The 23,482-nt window shown below is 50.7% G+C and overlaps 1 protein-coding gene across 1 annotated transcript in view; it reads left to right on the top strand.

The window, feature by feature from the left end:
* Positions 1 to 5,075: 5,075 nt before the first annotated feature.
* The window catches only part of ECEL1 (endothelin converting enzyme like 1), a 44,121-nt gene continuing 25,714 nt past the window's right edge, over positions 5,076 to 23,482 (top strand). Inside the window, exon 1 of the mRNA XM_063306307.1 lies at positions 5,076 to 5,959. Within this exon, the coding sequence (XP_063162377.1) occupies positions 5,198 to 5,959 (762 nt within the window). The 5' untranslated portion in view covers positions 5,076 to 5,197. The remainder of the gene's footprint in view (positions 5,960 to 23,482) is intronic.

The following is a 23,482-nucleotide window of genomic DNA, read 5'->3' as shown; positions in this document are numbered from 1 at the left end:
ACAACAACGGAAAACACTTGTGAAGTGTCAATATCCAACACGCAGACCCAGAGAAGTTGGTTGCGCTGATTGAGAGGGCAAATGGGTGGTCGCTGAGTAAGTTGTCCAGGGTGTTCCTCACCTACTTCAATGGTTGTGTTCACACAACATGCTTCAACTGGTTAATGAACGAAAGCTTCTTCCCAGCACCACCCACCAGAAATTGAGCCCAAGGAAATCCTCAAGGAGCTTAGCATGCTGAGCGAATGATCCTAACTTTTCCTGACCCAGTAAAGAGTGCTGGGTGGACACGCTGTAGCCACTGAGTTTTGCACAGAATGGTTTCTCCGACAATTGAAGGTGTCCCGCTGAACAGTCCCTGCATTGCTCACGATAAGCATTGCCCACAATTAAGGTGTTGGTAGGCAATCTGGGGCGTGGTGGCGCTGCGGGTTAAACCGCTGAGCTGCTGAGCTTGCCGATCAGAAGGTCGGCGGTTCAAATCCGTGTGACAGGGTGAGCTCCCGCTGCTAGTCCCAGCTCCTGCCAACCCAGCAGTTCGAAAACATGCAAATGTGAGTAGATTAATAGGCATTGCTTCGACGGGCAGGTAACGGCGTTCCACTTAGTCATGCTGGCCACGTGACCACGGAAGTGTCTACAGACAAACGCCGGCTCTTCGGCTTTGAAACGGAGATGAGCACTGCCCCCTAGAGTCGGACGCGACTGGACTTAATGTCAAGGGAAACCTTTACCCTTTACTAGACAATCTGTTGCATCTCTCCGCCCAGCCACATATCTTTTTATGCCTTAAGGCTTCAAAGGTCACTTCAGGGTCCATTTTTGGCAGACCTCCAACTGCTAATCTTTGCTGTCAAGGCCCTTCCCTTTTTTGCTCCCTGCCTCTTTGGCCTGGACTCGGCCCTGTCCCTCGTGATTGGTCCTTCCTCTTTCACACTCAAAATCCATCCAAGAGAGAGGCCGCTGGGTTTCAGATTGCTTCTGAAGCTAGTCGGAACGCTCTGTGCATGTTCAGAGGCACCCTTGAAGGTGACTTCACAGATTCCAGGGCTGAAATATTTGTAAGTTCCAATACCTGGCAAGTACCACTTTTCTACAGGAAGGTCCTAGGTAGAGTTTTCACAGTGTTGACTTTGCACTAATCCTGCTCTCAGAGCAAGAGATCATGACTGACCCGAGACAGCCCCGGTCTCCTTGGTCACAGGCTTGCAGAGTGGCTGTGTGCACACAGCTGGATTGACTAGATCAGGTGTAGATGGCTTTGCAAACTGTGCTAAGCTTCTTCCTCTTCTTTTCCTCCTCCTCCTCCTCCTCCTCCTCCTCCTCCTCCTCCTCCTCCTCCTCCTCCTCCTCCATGGCTTACTCCAGCCCATTTTGTTGGCTTATGGTTCAGTGTATTGTGCAACACACCACAATGGGTCAAACTGGGTTAAGCATGCTGTGTGAATGCAGTCTTTGTGGCTCCTGCAGGCTGCACTGCTTAGATAGGCAGGTGATGGCCATTCCCAGAACAGACTGATCATGCCACTCCTCTGATTTCAAGGCGAGATCCAGCCAAGTGTGAGCCGGGGAGGCGCGTACCCATCTCTCACATTGCTGGTTTGCATGTGGGAATCCACATCCCCTCAGTGTTGCCACTCATTCTAGGAGCCACCTGACTTTCTCCAGCCTCAGCCTCTTTTCTCTAGTGTGGGGTTCACAGTAACGGCCTACCTTAAAGGGTTCTTGGAATGATGACCTGGAGGGTCTGGGAGAATTCTTCAGTGCTGCAGTAAAGCCCTTGCTGGAGAGAGGGGGTAGACTTTCCATTGGGGTAGCATCCGATGGTTGCTTCCCGTCAAGTGCCCGCAGGGTTTACCCAGTGCCAGCACCCCAGAAGGAGGCATGGGCCTCCTGCCCCCTGTGGTGCCCAAGCAGGTCACATCGCAGAGGGTGTCCCTTGCATGGCCCTCCCCACATTCCGGCCCATGTGATTTACCCAGAGCAGAGTGACATCGTCCTATAATGGATGGACTATAAATCTCCACTGGCGACACCCGCTGTGGATGGCGTAGTTACGGTGGGCATGCATCTGCAATGCAGCGTTGGGTTCCCAGTTGGATTCAGTCTGGATATTGGGGGGGGGGGGGAGAAATAAAGGGGGAGGGAGACCCAAACTCATGAAATCGTCAGCCAGATCTTGGCCAGAACAGACCCAGGGCTACACATAGTCAGAGGCACACGGATTCTTAGTCCCAAACCACACGTGCTGACATTAGTCATGAACCCAGAGGTCATTTAGTCCACCCTGGTCTGAAGCAGAAGCATCCTATCATCAGATGTAGACACTGGCGTCTGGCTCACCCTCCCGATGGGCAGCAACAACTGGCTCTCCGCGGTGGGAGGAGGCCCCAGAGGCAACACAACGGAGTGCCTGCAAATAAGCCTACCGTCGGCTTAAAGCACTATTGGAAAGGGGGTTCTCCGCTTAAGCTAACGCGGTGAGGGGCGTCTGTCCCCCAGCACGGATGCCTCCCCTCCCTTCTTACCCGGCTCTACTCTTCGGCTGTGAACACGCAACAGATTTAACCCGGCTTCCGAATTCACCCGCTCGCTCAAGAGATTGAGCCCTGAACTAACCAAATGGGTCGGATTATTCGCACAGCCCCGGGACCCTCGCAAGCTTCGCCCTACCCGAGCTCAGCCGGTGGGGAGAAGGCAGCCGCGCGTTTGGCCAAGCCGGCCGGGGAAGCCCGCCGTCCCGTCCCCCAGGAGGGTCGCTTCGGCCCGAGCGCTCGCTGACCTCGACCGCGAGTTGCCCCACTCCCTGGCGAGGAAGGGACCGGCGTCCCGCCCCGCCCCTCGGGGTCCTCTCCCAGCTGCAGAGGGTCGCGCCCTCCCCCGGCTGCCCGCCCGCCGCCCCCTTCTCTGCGCGGCGCCTCGGAGCGGCCGAAGGGATGAGCTAAGACTTCGGGGCGCGGGCAGCGCCGGACCATTTACATAAGAATACCGGCAGCGCACGGGGGGGCGGCGTGGGCGGGCTGGAGAAGCCCCCTCCCTCCCTCCTCCTCGTCCCCCCCCCCTTTGGATCCGGCGATCACACGATCTGACAGGTACTCGGGGAGGGCGATCAGCCGCGGCGGCGGCGGCGGCGGGGAAGAGGCGGTGGGCGGGTCGGTGGGCTCACGGCAGACCTCGCTGCCTCCGGCGCCACTGCGCGTCCGCCGCCCCCGCCGCCCGAAGCGGTGCCTGCCCGCGCTCCCGCTCCGCTCCGCGTAAGTTGACGGGAAGCCCGTGGCGGCGAGAGGCGGTGAGGGGGCTCAAGGCATCCACCCCCGCCGGACCGGCGCGCGTGGGGGGATCACCGCGGGGGGCGTGTCCGCACCCGCGCCTCCAACTTTCCTTGTGTGCTTTTCTTGGCGGGGGGCGGGGGGCGTCCCGGACAGCGCAACAGATTCGGCCGGGGGAAACCGAGGCGTGGGAGCGGCGCGATCGCAGGGGACAGCGAGGCGGGGGGGTCAGAAGCCTGAGCGCGCCCGAGCTGAGAGAGGAGGACGGGGGGGGGGGTCTCGCGGGTTGCCCCACAGGGCGCGGCGCCAATTGGCTGCGCGCGGGGCAGGGGCGGCGTACGCGTGGGGAGGGGGCGAGAGAGAGAGGGAGAGATCCTCGTCCCACCCCCACACGAAGGCTTCTCCCCTCGCCCGGCGGGGCCGTCGCCTTCCTCGCTTTCCTGCGGGCTGCGCGGAACCGAGGCGGAGGTGGGTGCCCGCCGTCTGGCCTGGGAGCCGGGAAAAGTTCTCGAGGCGAGCCGGCCGCGCGCTCCCTTCGTCCGCCCCGTTGGCGCGGGCAGCCCGGCCTCTCTCGGGGCTCTGGCCCTGCGCCCGGCTCCCCTTTCGGGTCCCCGGCGGCCAGGAAGACTCGCCCGCCTAGGCTGGGCACGGCGGGGAGCGGGCGCAGCCCGTGGCGGGCGTGGTCGGCGCCCCCGTCCGTTGAAGGCGAGGGTCCTGGCCGCGAGCGCCTCCTGATCCCCGCCCTTGGGAAAAGCCCCGCGTGCTGGTCGAGGGGGCCGGGGGTGCGGAGGGGTCTCCCCGAGAACGTCTGCGCGGTGGAGGATCAGGCTAGCAAGCGACGGACGGTGCCCGCTTTCCCGCTCGTAACTGGTCCCAGAGGAAGCGACGCCGATTCGCCGGGCCTCCTCGCTACCCACCCCTCGGTCTCCGGATCCCTCTGCCCCGCTTTCCAAGCGGCTGGAGACCCTCTGGAACCGGCGCGGACTTAGCCTGGCTCCTTTTCGGGCTGTGGCGAAGCGTGCTCATTTAAGGAGGACCCCCCGCTTTCTCTCTCTCTCTCTCTTTGAGGGACACTCAGCTGCGAATAAAGGGAAGATTTGCCAGCCCAAGCTCACTTGGTCTGGCCTTGGAAGGGAAGCAGGATCCGGCCTGGTCAGTATCGGATAAGAGGTCACTAGGAAATTCCAGGACAGTTAGCCGGTGAAATTGGGGGAAAATAGATCCCAGAAGAAGGCACTGGCAACCCATTTCCAGCTCATGCCAAGGGAAAGAGAGGGATGCATCCCTAAAGTGCCGGGAGCCCAGCTGCGTTGCAGATTCCGTTTACTTTCAATTTCAAAGTCCTGCAAAGAGATGCTTGGAATTTGGGCATGGCAGGGAGCAGCCGGTTGGCGTGGTCTCCCTTCTTAGTGTCAGTGCCCAACGTTGCAGATCCAGGCAGTGGCTTTTCTCTTAGTCCCCCCCCCCTTTTTTTTTTTTTAGAGAGAACAAGAGGGAGATGGGGAGAAAGGATTAGTCCCTTTTCTCTCCAAGGGACAGGATCCAGCAAGAACGGACACGCGAAGCGGGAGAGGAGTCGTTCCCTTCCGCGTAACTTGGCTGTTTTCCCCTGCCAGAGTGGGGGAGACTCAGCCATGCGCCTGAAGAAGCCGTAGAAAATCCAGGCTGCGTCCTTCCTGCTGCTCATGAAAATATTTGTTTTCCAGAGCATCCCTCGTCTTGGACTTCTAAAGAGCCGGGTTGCTGGTTGTTCCCGGGAGCATCGTCAGTCATCATAGGAATCCTCTGGATTTCTGTCCAGGATCTCCAACCTGGTGGAGAACCCGCCGCCACCGACTTTGGCGCTTGGTTTGGGCGCCCCCTGCTGGACACGGCTGGAGCACGGCTGTCCAGTGACCTGGGGGCTCCCACCCGCCCCAGCTGCCAGCATGGAGAAGACCTACTCGCTGACGGCCCACTACGATGAATTCCAGGAGGTGAAGTACGTGAGCAAATACAGCAGCAGCGGGGCTCTGCCCAACGGCTTCAACTTGCATCTGGGCTCCGCAGGGGCCAAGAAGCCTCGCTGCAGCTTGCCACGCTGGAGCCGGCGGGAGATCTGCCTGCTCTCCGGCCTGGTCTTTGCAGCAGGCCTGTGTGCCATCCTGGGGTGCATCCTGGTGCTCAAGTATTTGGCCCTGGAGCAGGATGCCTACTGTTTGGAGGGCTGTCAGGAGCGGAAGGCCTTCACCAAGGCCTCCCGGTTCATTGCCACCAACATCGACCCGACGATTGACCCCTGCAAGGACTTCTACTCCTTCGCCTGTGGCGGCTGGCTGCGCCGCCACGGCATCCCTGAGGACAAGCTCATCTACGGCACCATTGCTGCCATCGGCGAGCAGAACGAGGAGAAGCTGCAACGCCTGCTCCGGCAGCCGGTGCGGCGTCCCTACCGGGCCTCGGCCGAGCGCAAGGTCAAGGAGTTTTTTCGCTCCTGCCTGGACATGGCGGAGATTGACCGGCTGGGCGCCTGGCCCATGCTGGAGGTCATCGAGGACTGTGGGGGCTGGGACATGGCCGCCCTCGGCAGGCCAGCCGAGTGGGACTTCAACGAGCTCTTCTACAAGACGCAGGGGGTCTACAGCACCACCGTCTTCTTCTCCTTGACGGTCAGCTTGGACAGCAAGAATGCTTCCCGCTACGTCATCCGGGTAAGTGGACGCCATCTGAACAGCCACCGCAGCTGGAGAGCTGGATAAAGGGGCAGAAAGGGGGGCCCAGAACTGCTGTGGACCAAGGGAGTCCCTTGGTCTCTTGCGCGCAATCTTGGATATATGGAGGAGACCCACCACCACCACCCCTCGCAGGGACACCACAGCCCTCTTTGCATGCAAGGACACCTCCACGTGCAGGGCCTAGCAGCTTGGCTCCCTTGAGATCTATGTTGACCCCTGGTGGCTATTTCTTGACTTGCGCCTGATGGCTGTGAGTGTGATGTTCCTGTTTCCCATGGGGGATTCTTCATCTTTGTCTCCTTCCTGTGTTTGGGGATGTGCAGAAGCACCTCTGAGTGCAGGTCCTCTTGTGTGTACAGATCTTTGTTCCTTTAGTGCAGGGTTTCTCAACGTTGGCAACTTTAAGGTGGGTGGATTTCAACTTCAAACCTGGCTGGGGAATTCTGGGAGTTGAAATCTACCCACCTTAAAGTTGTCAGGGTTGAGAGACCCTGCTTCAGGGTTTATTTTTCAGTGCAATGCGAACTCATCCCCCACTTTCTTCCCATAGACAAACCAATTGATCCCTTTTAAAAAAAACCAGAAGGCTGATGTTATTTCATATGTTTCCAGCAGCTATGAAATGCCTCGCCTCCCGACATTGACCAAAGGAAGCGCCCCTTTCCACATGGTTAAAACCCACAAATGTCCATGGGGAAAAGCAATGTCATGTCTGCCATCATGTCATTGTGGTTTCTGGCAGCCGTCTATGCTTCTTTCATTCCGACGGTGCAGAAAACAAGCAGATGTTTTCAAGGAAATTCAAAGTGGCCGGCACGCCACATCTCTTGTTTTCTTTCTGGCTATTGGGAAAAAACGTTCATCTGCTGTATCAGGAGTTTAGTTTTCCTAATATTGGTGATTCTCAGACGAAAAAACGGGGGCCACTTGTATCCCAGATTGCCCATTCTCCTTAGGGTATCATATTTGAAGCACCAGGATTGTATGAGTTATTTAATTAATTTCTTTTCCCGGGCTTACGGACCGCTTCAGTTGTGAACGACTCTCAGTGGCATTCATCCCAACCTCATAAACTCTGCTACAAAGAATGCAATAGAATAAAAAACAAATCAATTCTATTGCACAAACCGTAGCACCCAACGCATCTGATTTCAGATGGTATTTCTATCTTCCTTTATGCCAAAGCGGACTTCCCTGAATTTGGGGTCCTCGGGATGTATCAGCTGCCACTGCCAGCCTGCATGCCTTGTACTTTGACTGATTGTCAGGAAGTAGATGTGGAAATCTGGCTTTCATTATCCCAGTGGTGAGAACCAAAGCTGCATTTCCATTGCCAGTTCTCCTAAGTTACACAGCCCAAACTCACATCTACCGTTAGCTCCTCACCGAGCAGCACAGCACTTCCATCCGTGAGATGACACCGCTGGGACGGCTTAGCACAGAAAGACTTTGGGGAGGGGGCATTTTGCTCTTTGGCGAATCAGCCGCTGGCTGATGCCCATCACTTGCAGTTGTGCGGTGAAAATCTCTCAGGCTTGACCGTCTACAAGGGCCAAGGTATATTTGCACCGAACAAGGCTAGGGCGCTGCCTAATCATCCCCTCTTCAAACATTGTGCCTGTTTGCGGGCAGAGGAATTAGTCTTTCAACGCAAACCTACGTTTTGTGCGCATTGAATTGAGAGAGTTGTGGGCTTCTGTGGCCCAGAGATGGTTGTGTACAGACGGGAATCAAAAGGTATTACGGGTTAAGAGAAATGGGAGAGCGTCTTGTTCTCAGCTTGGCCTTTTAGTGCTAAATCAGAGATCAGGATCATCCTGACGTGCAACAGGTCATTGGACCAAAAGCCTGGGACTCTTGATGTCATTTGCTGTGATGCGGGGGGTGGGGGGTTAGAGGAAGGCAGACTCCGGTCATATGAAACAGGTGAGGTGCATTTTTGCAGGCAACTGATCACACTTCCCTCCGGGTTTAACCTGGTGATTGAATGCGCAAAGCACTGAATCTTTAATTAACTGTATGGTCTGTTTGCACAATGCACAAACTCACCATTCTGCAACCCAGATTTTCAACCTGATCTTAATTTCAGGCTTATTCATTAATTAAGCATAGGCCTAGTTGCTAAAGTTGGCTTGCTGGTACAAGAGATTGCTGACGTTGAACTTCATTTCCAAGTTCCAAGCAGTGTTTCCCAACCTTGGAAACGTTTAGATGGGTGGGATTCAATGCTGGCTAGGGAATCTGGGAGTTGAAATCCATGCATGTTGGCTGGGGAATTCTGGGAGTTGGAGTCCACGCATCTTAAAGTTGCTGAGGTTGAGAAACACTGATCTAAGCAATAAGAAATGACCAGGGGAGCCATCCTAAATTGCAACCACATCATAAATTGCAAAGCCTGCTGCTTTTTTATATCTGTTGCATATAAAATGTGTTAGCCTTCAATTGCATATTCACAGCTGCCATATTGGTTGACTGATTCCTCTCTGTGAACACCCCTGCAGTGCAGACCGCCTTTGAATAGCTGGAAAGATCTCTCAGACTTCTGCTGGTTTGTTCCCACCTGGCCTCTTCTGCCTGGGCATTGTACAGGTGGTCCTCACTTAATGACCACAATTGGGGCTGGACTTTTGGTTGCTAAGCAAACTGGTCATTGAGTGAATCCGACCCGATCTTATGATCTTTTTTGCAGCGGTCATTAAGGGAATTACCATGGGCATTAAGCGAACCATGTGGTCATTAAGCAAATCATGCGGTTGCCCATTGATTTTGCTTGCCAGAAGCCAGCCGGGAAGGTCAAAAATGGTGATCACGTGACCACAGGACGCTGCGAGAGTCATAAATGCGAACCAGTTGCCAAGTGCCCAAATCATGATCGTGTGAGTGCGGTGACACTGCAATGGCCGTTAAGTGTGAGAACTGGTCCTAAGTGGTTTTTTTCCAGCACCATCATAAGTCCAAACTGTCACTAAGCAAACGGTTGTTAAGCAAGGACTACCTGTAGTCAGAGTTCAAACTCCTTAGATCTATGATATCTCCTGGCCTTTCCCGTCTGAAGTTATTCTCACAGGTTGGACTACCGCTAACACTGTTGTATGGCCCTGGGTAGGGTGGGTGCCCACGGAGAAGGTGGGCAGACTGGTGATGAAATGTGCTTCACAGCGTTGCCTCCCTGCTGCAATGTCTGCGCCAGCATCTCCTTTTATGTCCCCCCTTTTAAGCCTATTGTCTTTTCTATAATAGCGTTATAGTTTATATACAAGTTGGTTATTATGTGTTATCAACTGTAATGGCTTTATAACATTCAATAAAAAATATATTAAAAGGAAAATGAAAGCAGGATGGCGACGCTCAACACCAGTTGCAGACAATTCATCGGTGCCTGTCGCAACATTTGCGGGCTGCGGTCCCGGGCGGTGGCCATCTTGGCATCGGTGCTTCTGCTCGGCAGGGAACGGTGGGGATTGTAGTCCAAAGCATTTGCAGGGACAAGATTGAGGAAGGCTGAAGTCAGGGCACAGCCTTTCAAACCAAGTCTTGCAAGTTTCATTTTGAATGCCAGCTGATTGTGCTCAAGGGCAGTGTGCAAACACACCTGGAATGATGTGTGGAGCGGTAGGCCAGTTTCCACACTCACAGCGCCTCTCCTCCCGGCCGAGCCCTCCAGAATGATTTTTCCTGCCATAAAGGAAATTAAAGTCGGCAGGGTGGATGACCGTTTTTCAAAAGAGGTGATTCACATCTGCATCAGCCAGTTGCAATTTGACATTTCGGCCAAAAGAGACAGCAGGCCCGCATCGGTGGACCGAGACGTATTCCCCTCATTCGGGCCCACGTGACGCGACGTTTGCACGACCCCCTGAACCTGGTTACTCAGTTGCAGCCCTTGTGGGCTCAGACTTGTTTTCTCCTCTTCGTTCCTGGAGGCTGCCTGCTTTTCAGTTCTTGCGCAGCCCACACCCTCGTTTAGCACGCTTCATACGTCGCCTGTTTCATTACACTGGAAATTTGCTTTCCTGCAGGGTGGAGGGAGGCTTATGTTAAAAAGCTGAGCTGGTAGCAAGAGTGGAATTAGCCACACAGGCAGGGCAGGGTGGGTTTTGGCTCTCCCTTCCTCAGTTTAGATTGAAGAATTGAATAGGCAACACCAAAATGGCCAGAAAGCGTTTTCTAAAGAAAGCGAGAAGTACTTCAGTTTGAATTAGCAAGAATGGCGGGACAGAGAAAGGGCATCCTGGCAGGTGGACCTGAACTGCCGACTCGGGCCCAGAAGCAGAGGGGTGCCGCGCTGAGCGCCAGGCCTACGTTGGCACGGCTGTGCCCGGTGGGCCGTTCTGGAGACGAATTGGTTCTTATGCCAAATTAAGAGACGGTTGATGGGAGGGAAAGTTTTCCTTCCTCGTAATTGCAGCCTTGAGCAAAAGCAGCCTGCTGGAATTACAGAGGAGTATGGAATTTATGGGTGGGGGGAGAAAGAGGGGCTGGGGACGAAGCAGGAGCCCTCCCTACACACGGCGAGGAATTCGAACCTCAGAGGGGCTTGCAGAAGTCAGAAAAGTCAAAATGGCAGTCACGATCAAAGCCTTCCCCTTCGTTACGTGCGAGGCCAGTTGACTTCCTGCAGCCGCCAGAGGCTTTTCTCCCCAAATGGCCGTCTCTTCAGATAGATTTCTTCTCGACAGGGAGGCTCCACCAATCTGCCATTTTTATTTGGTTTCCATCCCATTTTGAACCTTGGAAGTTCCCATCTGTTCTCCCTGCCCCCTCCCCCAGCAACAACCCTATGATGTAGGCTGGTCCGAGAAAGAGAGAAAGGGATTAACCCTAAGTGAGCCAGAGGCTGGAAGGAAACTAGAACCTGGGTCTCTAGTCCAGCACTCTAACCACTGTGCCACACTGCCTTGCCCAAGAGCCTTTGAGAGCACTCCCTTCTACAGCAAATTCATCTAGTTGCAGCCAAGGAGGAAGCGCCTGGTTAAAGGCCTTGCAGACGGTTGTGAAATGTCTGTCATCCAAAGCGGCCTTTTGCCTTGGTGTCCAAGGTGCTTCACGGGATGGAAGTGTGTGCGCAAGGAGAGAAAGGCTGGCCCAGCTCTGCCTTTTGAGGTTTGCAGGTGGGACAGATGTTGTGAAGGTCCAAGGCACCTGCAGGCAAGGTTGGAGAATGTCTGGAGCAGTGTTTCTCAACCATGGCCACCTTAAGAGGTGTGGACTTCAACTCCCAGAATTCCCCAGCCAGCCAGGAATCAGCAGGGCTGGCTGAGGAATTCTGGGAGTTGAAGTCCACACCTCTTAAGGTGGCCATGGTTGAGAAACACTGGTCTGGAGTAACCTTCTCTAGAACACCCATCCCAGCTGGAAGACATCAACTGACTATTTTGAAGAGGCTTTGTGGATGAAATTGCACAGTCTGCATGCCTTGCATGCTGCCAAGTTTCTCTGAGGTCATGTGGCGAATGGCATCCCACTTCTGGCTGCCAAAATGAATGCAGAGCTGCATTTGTCCTGTTGATCCGTTGTGTTCCCCGCCCCTTCATTCTTCACCTTCCCTTTCTCTGTGCCATTGGCCTTTAATCAGTAAGAAGGAAGTAGCTTTCTTGCTTAACTTCTATACAGGTAGTCCTTGCTTAACAACCATTCCTTTAGTGACGGTTCGGACTTACAACAGTGCTGCAAAAAAGCAACTTATGACCGGTTCTCTTCTCACACTTACAACCGTTGCAGCGTCCCTGTGGCTACATGATCACAATTTGGGCACTTGGCAACCAGTTCGCATTTATGGTCCTGTGGTTACACAATTGCCATTTTCAGCCTTCCCAGTCAGCTTCTGGCAAGCCAAATCAATGGGGAACTACATGATTCACTTAACAACTGCTGCAAAAAAGGTCGTAAAGTCAGGTCAGATTTGCTTAATGACTGCTTCACTTAGCAACCAAAATTCTGGTCCCAATTGTGGTCGTTAAACGAGGACTACCTGTAACACCATGTACAAAAGCTGCTGCTATTAAATGTAGTTATAATCATATTAGGAATACTTTTATTGACATTAATATCAGCACAGTAGTTGCCTTCTTGGAATACTGTACCAGTAATTGGATTAATACTACTAGTAATGTTAATAATATATGCATTAGCATCACCACCAGTAACAGTTCTGCTAATAACTTTACAAACTGCCACAAATATCACAAGAACTGTTCAGTGAAACCGGGGTTTAACAGACTTTCCCATTTAGCAGGCCAAAATTCCACCCATTCATTGCAGCTCTGGTGCTCCAGACAAGGCAGTTAAATTTGTATTAATTTTACATCAATTTTACATCACCTACAGTGATTTACATCCCGTGCATAATAACCTAATTACATAAACGATGCAAATTACATATTTGGTATCAGTTGACATCCGTTGCTTAATGACACCCTTACACAATGAAAAAGCCACAAATGATAAATTTGCAATTTAACGGATATTCGGGAGTGACAGATACCCTTACCACTAGATGGCCTGTTTAACTGAATTTTCAGTGTAGCGGCTTAGGGGTAAGCAGGGTGGGTGGGTCAAAAAAGTCAAGACAGCGGTAGGAAATTTTGGAGTTCGCACATACATCTTTTGGCTCCCGGGAACCTGAATGCAAAAAGTGATGGCACGCCGTTTCTTTTCTCTTTAGTGCAGGAGTGGAGCATCAGTCTGATTGCAGGAACAAAAACAGAAGTACAGCTGCTGGAATAGACAGCTGCAAATTTATCTGTGCTTTTTTATTCAAGAATAATTCAGAAATCCCTGCAACTCAAGATGCCAGGCTCTGGGTGTCGGTGTGTTGACAATAGCATAAAATATATGAAAGCTAAGAGACCAGTGAGCGTGGGGAAGGGGAGGGCTGTCTCCCGTATCTGAATGGCAATTACTGGTACAATTACGACTTGATTTCAGCACATCCAGATTTAAAAATACAGTATTCTGGTTTTGCAGTGTACCATTCAGTGTTGAAACTTCAGATCTGAGGTCCTAAGAAAGTGTCCGTCCCCCCCAATTCTTTCTGGGCCTGCAATTCTCAGCCAGCATGACGGAGGGCTGGGGAAGGTAGGAATTCGGGTCATTACGTCTGGAGGACTGGTACTAAATGTTGACCCTTGGACGACTGAATGGGCGGTGCAATGACAGAGCGCAAGTTATGTCATTACATTACAGGTAGTCCTTGCTTAACGACTGTTTGTTTATTGACAGTCCAAAGTTACGACGGTCTCAGAAAAAGTGCTTTACGACCTGTACTTGCACTTACGACTGTCACAAACTGTCGTACCACCCCCACAGTCACGTGATCGTAATTCGGGTACTTGGCAACTGGCTTATATTTACGACCAGTTGCAGCATCCTGCGGTCACATGATTGCAATTTGCCACCTTTTTTTGCCAGTTTCCAGCAAGATACGTCCATTGGGGTTTGCTTAATGACTGCAGTGATTTGCTTAACGATCCATGATTTATTAAAATATTTGGTTGCATTTCTGCAATGAAATTTACTTGCTTACTGAACTAAATTATTTTTCAGTTTGCATCACACTCTTAGAGGCTAACCTGCTAAGCCAACTAAAAAAACCTAACCAAGATTAACCTTAGCTAAATTTGGCATGTTGTGAATGCAGATGCTGGGTCCTTGCCTAACCTGGTGAAGGGGGCTGTGGGAACCCAGCCTTTCGTCTAAAGCTCTAAATTCAACATTCAAGCCTGCTTCCTCCCCTCCCCTTCCTGCATCCCCAGATTTGTAGACGGTAACCACGAATGCTCAGTGACAGAAGAGTGGCATAACCCTAAAGAGTCCCCTTTTCGGGGGAGATGGGCGGTGATGGAAATTTGAAATATAAATAAATAAATAAATAAATAAATTTCAAACATGCTCAGAGATGCCCTCCTAATGTTCCAGGGCTGAATTGTTGCTTAGAACAGGTGAACCGGGGCTCCAGTTAAGCTTCTCGCATATTATGTCTTTGTGTGTGTGTGTGTGTGTGTATGTGTGTATGCATGGGTGCGTGCATGAAAAATGTGTAAATGTGCACTGGAAATAGCAAGGACGTTGCTGGAATGTCTGTTAGGAAAATCTGTATCTGTCCAGCCTACTTAACCAGATCAGTCAAAGAAGCTGTCCCGACTGGATGTCCAGGAGGACATCCACGTTGAATGAGTGAGCAGAGAGACAGAAGGCAGCCCACCCCAGCTGTCTTCTCCAACTGGCCATAAATCCAGAGATTTATGGAACTTGTAAGTGGGCCCTCCTTCCCCTTCCGTGCGGCATCTCCTTGTGATACTATCCAACTGAGAGGGACTGACATCGGTTTTACGTGAAGGCTGGATTTCACTTGGATTTATTAGTCATCTCCCAGATTTTTCAGATGTTCTTTAAATCACTGCTCTGTCGTAACACCTCAGGCCACGCAACTCAGAAGCAAGAAGAGGGGAATCCAATGTCCTGCGTTCAAGCTGGAGCTGAAACCTGCTCGGGCTGATTCTGAGAACGCATGCACAAAACCGCTGCCCACAAGCGGGCAAGGCAGTCAAAACGGAGCCTTCTCTCTACATTTCTGAACTGGGAAAATCCCCCTGGTCCTCCTTTTTGCCTCCCCCAGGGGCCTCTCCTGTGGGCCAGGTTAACGTTGTCCTTCTTTTTCGACAGGTGTTTTATTTTCTAAGAAAGCACCAGGGGTGGTTCGGGAAAGGATGGATGGATGGATGGATGGATGGATGGATGGATGATAGACAGACAGACAGACAGACAGACAGACAGAGATAACTTTACCATTAGTTCAAGGGTAAACCATGGGCTTGCTGAAGCTTTGAGGGCTGAATGCCCATGCCCTCCTGTTCAGCTTGGAGGGAAGAATTGAGTGGGGCCACCGGGTTCTGTCCCGGTCTCTGTGCTCTTAAAACTGTTGAAGGCTTCAATGAGGCAGTTTATCCATCATCGTGATCATCTCCTTGTGTGTACAGAACCCGCATAAGCACAGGGTGCCAAACATCTTTCATGGAGTCAGTCCCTATACCTGCATCGGTGGCACCATCTGTAAAAATTCATTTCAGGGGGCGTTTGCTGGTGGCGGGGGCCGACTCTGTTAAAGAGATTCGCCACCGTGCCCTCAAGATGATGGTCATTAATTGGTGGTGTTTGCACAACGTGTCAAACCTGGTTCTTAAGTTTACTTGCTTTCTGATACCTCCCTAAGAGGCCTCATGGCTCCCTGAATTTAATTTAGAAGCTAGATTGTTCTGAAGCAAAGCACTAGCTTCCAGCATCAACCTTAATCACACCATTGTTGGAAGGGTTCTCGGAGGTCATCTAGTCCAACCCCCTACTGAGTGAAGGAACTGCTATAACACTTCAGACAGATGACCCTCCAGCCTCTGTTTGAAGACCCCCAGGGAAGGGGAACTCACCACCTCATGTGGCAGCCCATTCCACCAGCTGACTGCTCATACCATCAGGAGGTTCCTCCTGATGTCTAGCGTGAAACGCCTCCCTTGCCATTTTACCCCATTGCTTCGGACCCTCCCCTCCTGATCTGTATAATTTCCACCCAACTAGCAGCCGTTAAAGGCGCAGGAGCAGGAGCCGTGTTGAAAAGTTGGCAATCCCTTTTAGGGGGCTGAGCCCCCAAAGAGACCCTCTGTGATTTTCCAAGAGAGGCAACCTGCTTGCGTGCTTCCTTTGGCCCTTGCCTGCCCCAACACACACCCATTCCCCCAAGGTTTTCTCTGAGGACACCAGCCAGGCAGGAGGCTGTGGCTGTCTGGGTCTGATCGCCTTTGTGATGACGGCCGGGCAGAGCCATCCCGCAAATTGCCAGTCACCGTCGGGCTCAGCTTCAGTTGGAAGGATATAATAGCCTCACGTCAAGACTAATTGACTTCAGAGAACAGAAATAAGAGGAGTCCTGTTGTGATCATCAAAGATAAGGGCTTCCAACGCTGCCTTTCACCGTGGCTTTCTGGCACCATGCACCAGTTTGCTTAACCTTGGGAACAATGACAGACGGTTGTGTCCAGGAGCCTCGAGGCAGCATTTCCCCAAATCAGGGCCAGGCCAGGCTACAGCAGTTGCAGACTACAGTTCCCATCACCCCCCACTTTTTTTTCATAAAACTTTATTAATTTTCAACAAGAGATGAAATATAAAGAAACAAACAAACAAAAAGACTAAAGAAGAAAAGATCAGAAAGAGAGCAAAATGAAGAGTGCAGAAAAGAAAAAGAAAAGAATAGAAAAAGAATAGCTTCCGACTTTCTTTCATAAACAATTCTAATCCCAAAATTAACATTTCATTTCTTTCAGTTTCATGCAAAGAGTCCAAAAATGGTTTCCAAGTAACCTTTCCAAGTCTTTTCTTTAATCGAAGTAGTCAATTTCGAGATCTCAGCCAATTCCATTAACTTAACCATCCATTCTTCCATTGCAGGTATTTGTTAAGTCCTTCCACCTTCATGCTACAGTTCCCATCAGCCTTAGCCATTTGCTCCTGAGGATGATGGAAGTTTTATCCTAGTCTAATCTGAAGAGCCTGGGCTGGGAAGGGTCCCCAGTGAAGCTGAGCTGTGGATTTAAAAAAAAGGCAGGGTTGAATTTTATCTCTGTTGACTAGGAAACTCACAGCAAATCACTCATCCTTCATTTTTGCCCCTTCCCCACTCTTACACACTGATCCAATGCTGGACCACTCCACAAGGTTGTTGTACAGGTAACAGCAGAATAATCTAAGTGGCTTCTGGCAGTGTTCAGACACGCTTAGCTCTGTGAACGAGCTAGCAAGCATTCATACAGCATACCAAGCTTGGCTACTGTTAAACAGGCTTCCATTCTGGACGTTTTAGCCTGGTATATGAGCCAAACCCATGTGCTTTGCACAGTGCATTGTGCAAACAAAATGTGTTAATGCAGGAATGGGAATGCGCATCAGTTCAACGTAGCCGTAGGACCCTTTGCAATCTGAGTTTTAAACCTGCTTCACTTTTCTCCACCACGGATAGATTTCTCGATTTTCAAACGCCCAGTAGTCTTAAGCCAGGAGGCTTTTAGGCTGTGCCAGTCAGAAAGGTTGTGTTTAATTTAATTTCATATTTCAGTTTTGAGTTCGTCCAGCTCTGTAGCAACTCCGAGCGGCTTACAATGAAAAGATAATTAAAAAGAACTAGAAGACCCGTGACCCATCGGGTCATTGTTTCAGAGATATTTCCTTACCAGATTCCTCCATGCCTTCAACAACGGCAGAGCTTCTAATGGACTGCCTTCGCTGGAAAAGTTCTCAAAAATTCAGACCAACATTCAGAGATGTCTCTGGCTTGAAGGTAGCCCACGCTGAACATCAGGAGTTGACCACAGGAAATGTTTTATGTCATTCTGTATTATGTCATAAAATGTTTTATGATCATTTTTATAAATTTTGCCAAATTTCCCTTCCATGGGGGTCATGGGTCCTGGATTTTGGATGCATTCTGTACATTAGCCCATTTGAGGTACCTTGGTTCAAAAATGGTTGGCTTAAGACACACCATTTTGCTCAGTTAAAGGTTACAGACCCCAGAGTTTTAGTCGTATATAGAGTCATCTGGATGCTTCTTCACTTTAAGACGCAGCTCCTCAACCTGCAGGGAAATTGTGTCTTTCAACAGAGTTGTCTGTGGGAGGGGGTCAAAATCCGCAAGATGGTGAGCATGAGGCCACGACCACCATCTTGAAGATTTTGACCTCCTCCATGCAGACGCCTGTGAATCCCACAAATGGCCTGAAAATTTGCCAATTTTCTGTTAAATTTTGATTATATAATTTCAGGCCAATTATGTGTTGGGCGAGAGGGTGTTGGTTAAGGTTAGAAATAGGAAGCATTTGCCTCCCCAGTGCCTGTCACCCCATTTCTAACCATAATTTCCCCCCAAAGGTATTTAAAAATAATTCTGTCTATCCCCAGTCACCAGAATTCATGCTGCAGTCCTCTAGTGCAGTGTTTCTTGAACGTGGCAATTTAAGGCATGCGGACTTCAACTCCCAGAATTCCCTAGCCAGTGTTTTGAGAAACACTGCAGTAGTGGGTCAGGACAACAAGTTGTTGCGCCAGAGCAAGAAAATGTGTTCCACCCCTGCTTTAGCCAGATGCTAAATAAAAATTCAGGTTTTTATTTCTTTTGCTGGCTGTATCTCACCCAGCTAAATGCCTTTCCTCAGCTCCCAACCAAACACCTGGGATACATGGCATGAACTTGGAGCCACCAGCCATCATGATCAATTGAACATCCATCTTCAAATCAATGCTCCCGCTGGGGAAACAGCATTGATGGTCAAGTAAACCAAAGGAAGCGAACGGTGGTCTCTCCGCTTTAACACAACGACTATAGGTAGTCCTCGACTTATGACTGTTTGTTTAACGATGGCCTCAGAATGGGTGCTTTATGGCCTCTAAAGCACTTCCGAGCATCGCAAAACATTGCACCACCCCCTGCCGTCACGGGATCGCATTTCAACCGGTTGCACCGTCCCGTGGTCCCGTGATCATGTTTTGTGACTTTTTTGCTGTTTTCTGGCAAAAAAAGCCCGTTGGGGAAGCTGGATTCACTTAATGACCTGTGATTTGCTTAGCGGTCACAGTAAAAATGGTCGTAAAATCAGGTCCAGTCACATGGTGACTCAACTTATGAACGCAATGACTTATGATGGAAATTCCGGTCCCAATTGTGGTTGTAAGTCAAGGACTACCTTACGTTCATACAACACATTTAACCCAGGTACAGAATGAACTCCTTTTTTGCGCTGCAGCCATTAAACTACAAGCTAACCAAATGGCTGGGATTTGCTCACTGTGTTAAACCACACTGCAAAAGACTACCTGGGGTTAAAACTAACTAAATTTAACATAGGTTGTGTTAAGGCGATGGCTAAATCTTTAAGAAACGGAGTTAAGTGTGTCCTGTGAATATGGGGGTATGCACCAGTGGTGGTCTGTGGAAATTCACGAGAGCAGCTGCTGGCGTTTGAAATGAGGCCCAGGAAAGAGAGAAGGGCTTTGAATAAGTAAACAATGTACATTTCTAACACAGCCTTTTCTAGCATTCACGATTCATTAATTCCTTAAAACACAGTAAGCACAGATCATTTTTATGTAATTCAAAAAGTCTGTACGTGGGCTCCTTTCCTTGTACTGATAATTGAATTTCACATTTAAAAGAAATGAGGATGCGCTTCCTCTGATCATCCCCATCAGGCACCTGTGGCTTTTATGCGCTTCTTCGCTTTGAAGGCGTGCGCACAGTGCTCTGTCTTGCCGCCTGACCCGCAGACCCTTTGTCCTCCCCAGGCTAGGCGCCTGTAAGCCCAGATTGCTCCGTGTCTCTGCGGTATTCCCAGCTGAATCAAGCATTCATTTAACAATGCTGATTCTCTCCTAGCCGTCGCAGTCTTGAATTTTGAACAAGATCCAAGCCCTCCCTCCCGTCCTCCCTGGCGCACTTCCCACCCAGTGATGTCAGCCGAGTTCCCATTTTCTGACCTTGCGCTGTCCATCCAGCATTTTTACAATAGCTGTGTAAATTGAACCATCCATTGCTCACAGGCAATGTCGGGTTATGACAATGGTGTGCTAAAGCAGCGACAGTGCAGAAAGGAACCCTGGTCCTTGTCATGGGGTGAAGCACGACCGACATGGGGATGGAACGGTTTCAATGCTGGAGGGAAGAAGGAATTGCTGGAAGTTAAGCAAGAAACGCTTAATCTGCTTGGAGAGGTTAGCGAAGAAAGCTATAATTTTAATTTCTCATTGGTTTCCAAATAGGGAGGCTGGCTATCTCACAGAGCCTATAGCCAGCGTAGATAATGAGCAAACACAGGCATCCAGTGAATACGTGATGGTCAATGTATGGTGAATGCAGAAATGGGTCAATTCACCATGCAGGCCAGGCATGTTGTGTGCATGCAGCCACTGAGCACTCCAAAGGCAGGCCCAGAACTCAGTCCCTGCCAATTCATTGTTCGCACAGCCTGCTTACTCCAGTCCCAGTTGGCCAACAGCTGGATTCACACAGCACCTTAGGTAAAGACTGTGCACTGGTCTGTAGGTGTGTAGTTTAGGATGGTTTTGTGCTGCCTTTTGTGAGTCCAATGTAGTGTAGAAATCCAGACAAGGGACTGACTGCATAACTCTGGTTAAGCATACTGTGCAGACTCAGCTGGCATACAGATAGTCCTCGTTTAGTGACCACAATTGGGACCAGCAACTTGGTCGTTAAGCAAAGCAGTCACTAAGTGAAACCATGACTGTGCATATGATCTTACTTCAGCTTTCCTTTGCTTTACAGAGCTGCAAAGGTCGTAAATGCGGGCATCGGTTGCAAAGTTACTTTTTCTTCACCATCGTAACTGCGAATGGTTGCTAAACGAGGTGGTCGCTAAACGAAGACCACCTGTACAGTGCAGAAAGCAAGGCTTGGTGTGCTCACTGTGCAGTCCAAAAAGGGCAACCACCGAGGAGCATGAAACCCAGGGTGGCCGAACCCTTCTTGGCACCCCGAGGGTTTTGCGCGCTCCTGGGCTGTAAGCAAGGCCCGATTTGCAGTTCTGCAGCCGCCCCTCCAGAGGCACCGGGGACCCTTGGATGTCTTCCAGGGCTCCGAAGATGAAAGCAAGACAGGCACAAAAGTGATTGGAAGTGTATCTGACTAGCTGCGAAGATTGATCCCTCCCAGAGAAAGCTGTCGCCGCTGTCAGAATTAGCTGATTGCCTCCGGGCAAGCCGCCCTCCCTAAGAACAGCCTCCCGTAATGGAGGAGGGACTGCCGGGGGTGACTGTCTGCTCGCAAAGTGGCTCAGATTACATGAGCTGGAATCTGGAAGGGGGTCCTGGTCCTTGGCAAACGGGCCATTTGCCCCTGGGCCAAATCACCTGGTAGTGTGAAAGCTGCTCCCCTCGAGCATCCATAGAGTACATTTTCCTATCTGCTCAGCAGCTGCAACCGGCGTCTTTGCATATACAAAACTGGAAGCCCTGGACACTCTTAGAACAGATTACACACAGACATACCCGCAGGCGAGAAGCAGCAGCATCTGAGCAGATTCGGGGGGTGTCTGATGCTTGCTGAGTCGGTGTTGCCACTTACCCTTATTCGAACAAGCTGGGGCCCTGCAAAATGCCACCAGCCGGGGAAAGAGGGGCTCTGCGCCATCCCTTGGAGGATGATATTTTACGTCGTTAAATGATTGTTTTGCTTCATTTTCACTGTGTTGATTTGCACTTATCGCTGAATAATGTAGACAAGCACAACAGCATCTGCAGTGAGGAGCAGTGAAGCCAGAAGGCCGATACGTGCGCAATGATGTCTTCCTACAAATGCCGCTCTTACATTCTTGCATCTCAGCGTCTGAAGAAGGTGCATAAGTCGTTTGTCCCCCCTGCAAAGCCCTGGGACGAGGAAGAGAAATAGTTAAGAATTCACCTATATCTGGGGGCAGAATGAAAGGGACTTTCCAGGCAGGTCAGCTTACCCCAATGCCCGTCATTATACCAGCCTTTCGTGCTTCCCTCCAATATTGGTGGCCAGGAATTCTCCACGTTTTAGTCCAAAACAGCTGGTGGGCACCGTGTTGGGGAACGGCATGCCAGCGCCAGAGCATCGTTCCCTTCGCCTCCGCCTTGTAACTTTGCATTGCAAAGCAATAACCCCATTGTGCTGCTCCCTGCCGCCACTGTCCCATCTCGATAGCTGAAGGAGGACAGGAAATGAAAAAATCTGGGTGAGACAAGGGGCCAAGGAGCAAGCTGATAATGCAGTAAAATCACGGAGAGATGACCAAATGGGAGGGTGGATCTTGGGGTGGGGCAAATTCTCAGCGCAGAACAGCCCCAGCGTGCCCCACAGGCTGCTTCTGTTGTGCAACAGGACACATTTTGTGTGGGTCAGTTTTTCTGCAAATTGGGGCTGCTGAGGACCAAGACTGCTTACTGGTTGTGTTCATACAATGCTTTTGAACTAGGCAGAGTCAACCTATTTTCTGGGTTTCACACAGTACATTGAACCAGTAGTTGAACAGAAAGCAAAAACAACTGAGGAGAGACTTGATAGCAATCTCCAGAGCAGTGCTTGTCAACCTTGGCAGCTTTAAGATGTGTGGACTTCAAATCCCAGAATTCCCCAGCCAGCAATTTGCTTTACAGAGCTGTGAAGGTCATAAATGGGAGGAACGGTCATAAAGTTACTTTTTCATCACTGTCGTAACTGTGAATGGTTGCTAAACAAGGCAGTCGCTAAACGAGGATGACCTGTCTCTAGGTTCTTCTTGTGCTGTCTGACATCTCCTCTGTTGAGATCATATTTAGCAGTATTTTATGTGTGCTATGCGCTGAAGAGCCTCGTGTGGCGCAGAGTGGTAGGCGGCAGTATTGCAACCAAAACTCTCCCCACGACCCGAGTTCGATCCCAGCGGAAGCTGGATTCTCTCTCGGGCAGCTGGCTCAGGTCAACTCAGCCTTCCATCCTTCCGAGGTCGGTAAAATGAGCACCCGGCTTGCTGGGGAGGGTGACGACTGGGGAAGGCAATGGCAAACCTCCCCGCTATAGTCTGCCAAGAAAACGTCGCGAAAGCGGCATCCCCCCAAAGGGTCAGACATGATTCGGTGCTGGCACAGGGGACCTTTCACCTTCACCATGTGCTGAATATCTCTGGGTAGCACAAGGCCTGTTGCGTTGCATGGTGCTGGAGGGTGGCAGCTGGACCAATCAGAAGCTTGTCGTGAGCAGTTTCCATCATTCTTTGCAAAATTGATTGGATTTCCAGGCCAAGCTTCCAGCTCTTAATTTATTGTAGGGATTGATTTTGAATTTTTGTTTTGTTTTAATGGTATTAACTTTGTTGTGTTTTATACTCTGTTTTTATTGCTGTAATGGGACTGAGTTTCGGAATGCACCGAAAGGCAGGGTAGAAAATCAATGCAATACCCCTAACCCCTGACCCAGTATTGTCTGCTAGGAGAGGATCGCTGTCCTTAGCCCATCTGATACTCACCTGAGTTGGCCAGCTGCTAGGAAAAAGAATGGCTCTGTCTGAAAAGGAAAGATGAGATTTGCGTGGGCAAGGTTCTCAAAAAGCCCAGAATATTTTAGTCTCCAAGAAGTGCAGGGGTGTGATCTAGGCAGAAACCAGGACCCCACTTGGCATTGGGACCAACAACTTGGGCGTTAAGCGAAGCTGACGCTAAGTGAAACCGTCCCTGTGCTTATGGTCTTCCTTCAGCTTTCCTTTGCTTTACAGAGCTGCGAAGGTTGTAAATGGCAGGAATAAACAGCATCCCCCCCCCCCAAGTGACTTGGTTCATTTATCACATTTTGAGGTCAGCTAATCAAGACGTTGCCATCGGGGAAATGGTGGCTTAGACCAGTGTTTCTCAACCTCAGCAAGTTTAAGATGGGTGGACTTCAATTCCCAGAATTCCCCAGTTCTGGCAGTTGAAGTCCACATATGCTGGCTGGGGAATTCTGGG

Source organism: Candoia aspera, chromosome 6 (genome assembly GCF_035149785.1).
Source record: "Candoia aspera isolate rCanAsp1 chromosome 6, rCanAsp1.hap2, whole genome shotgun sequence".
NCBI lineage: Eukaryota > Metazoa > Chordata > Lepidosauria > Squamata > Boidae > Candoia > Candoia aspera.
This window is presented reverse-complemented; position numbering and strand designations above follow the sequence as displayed.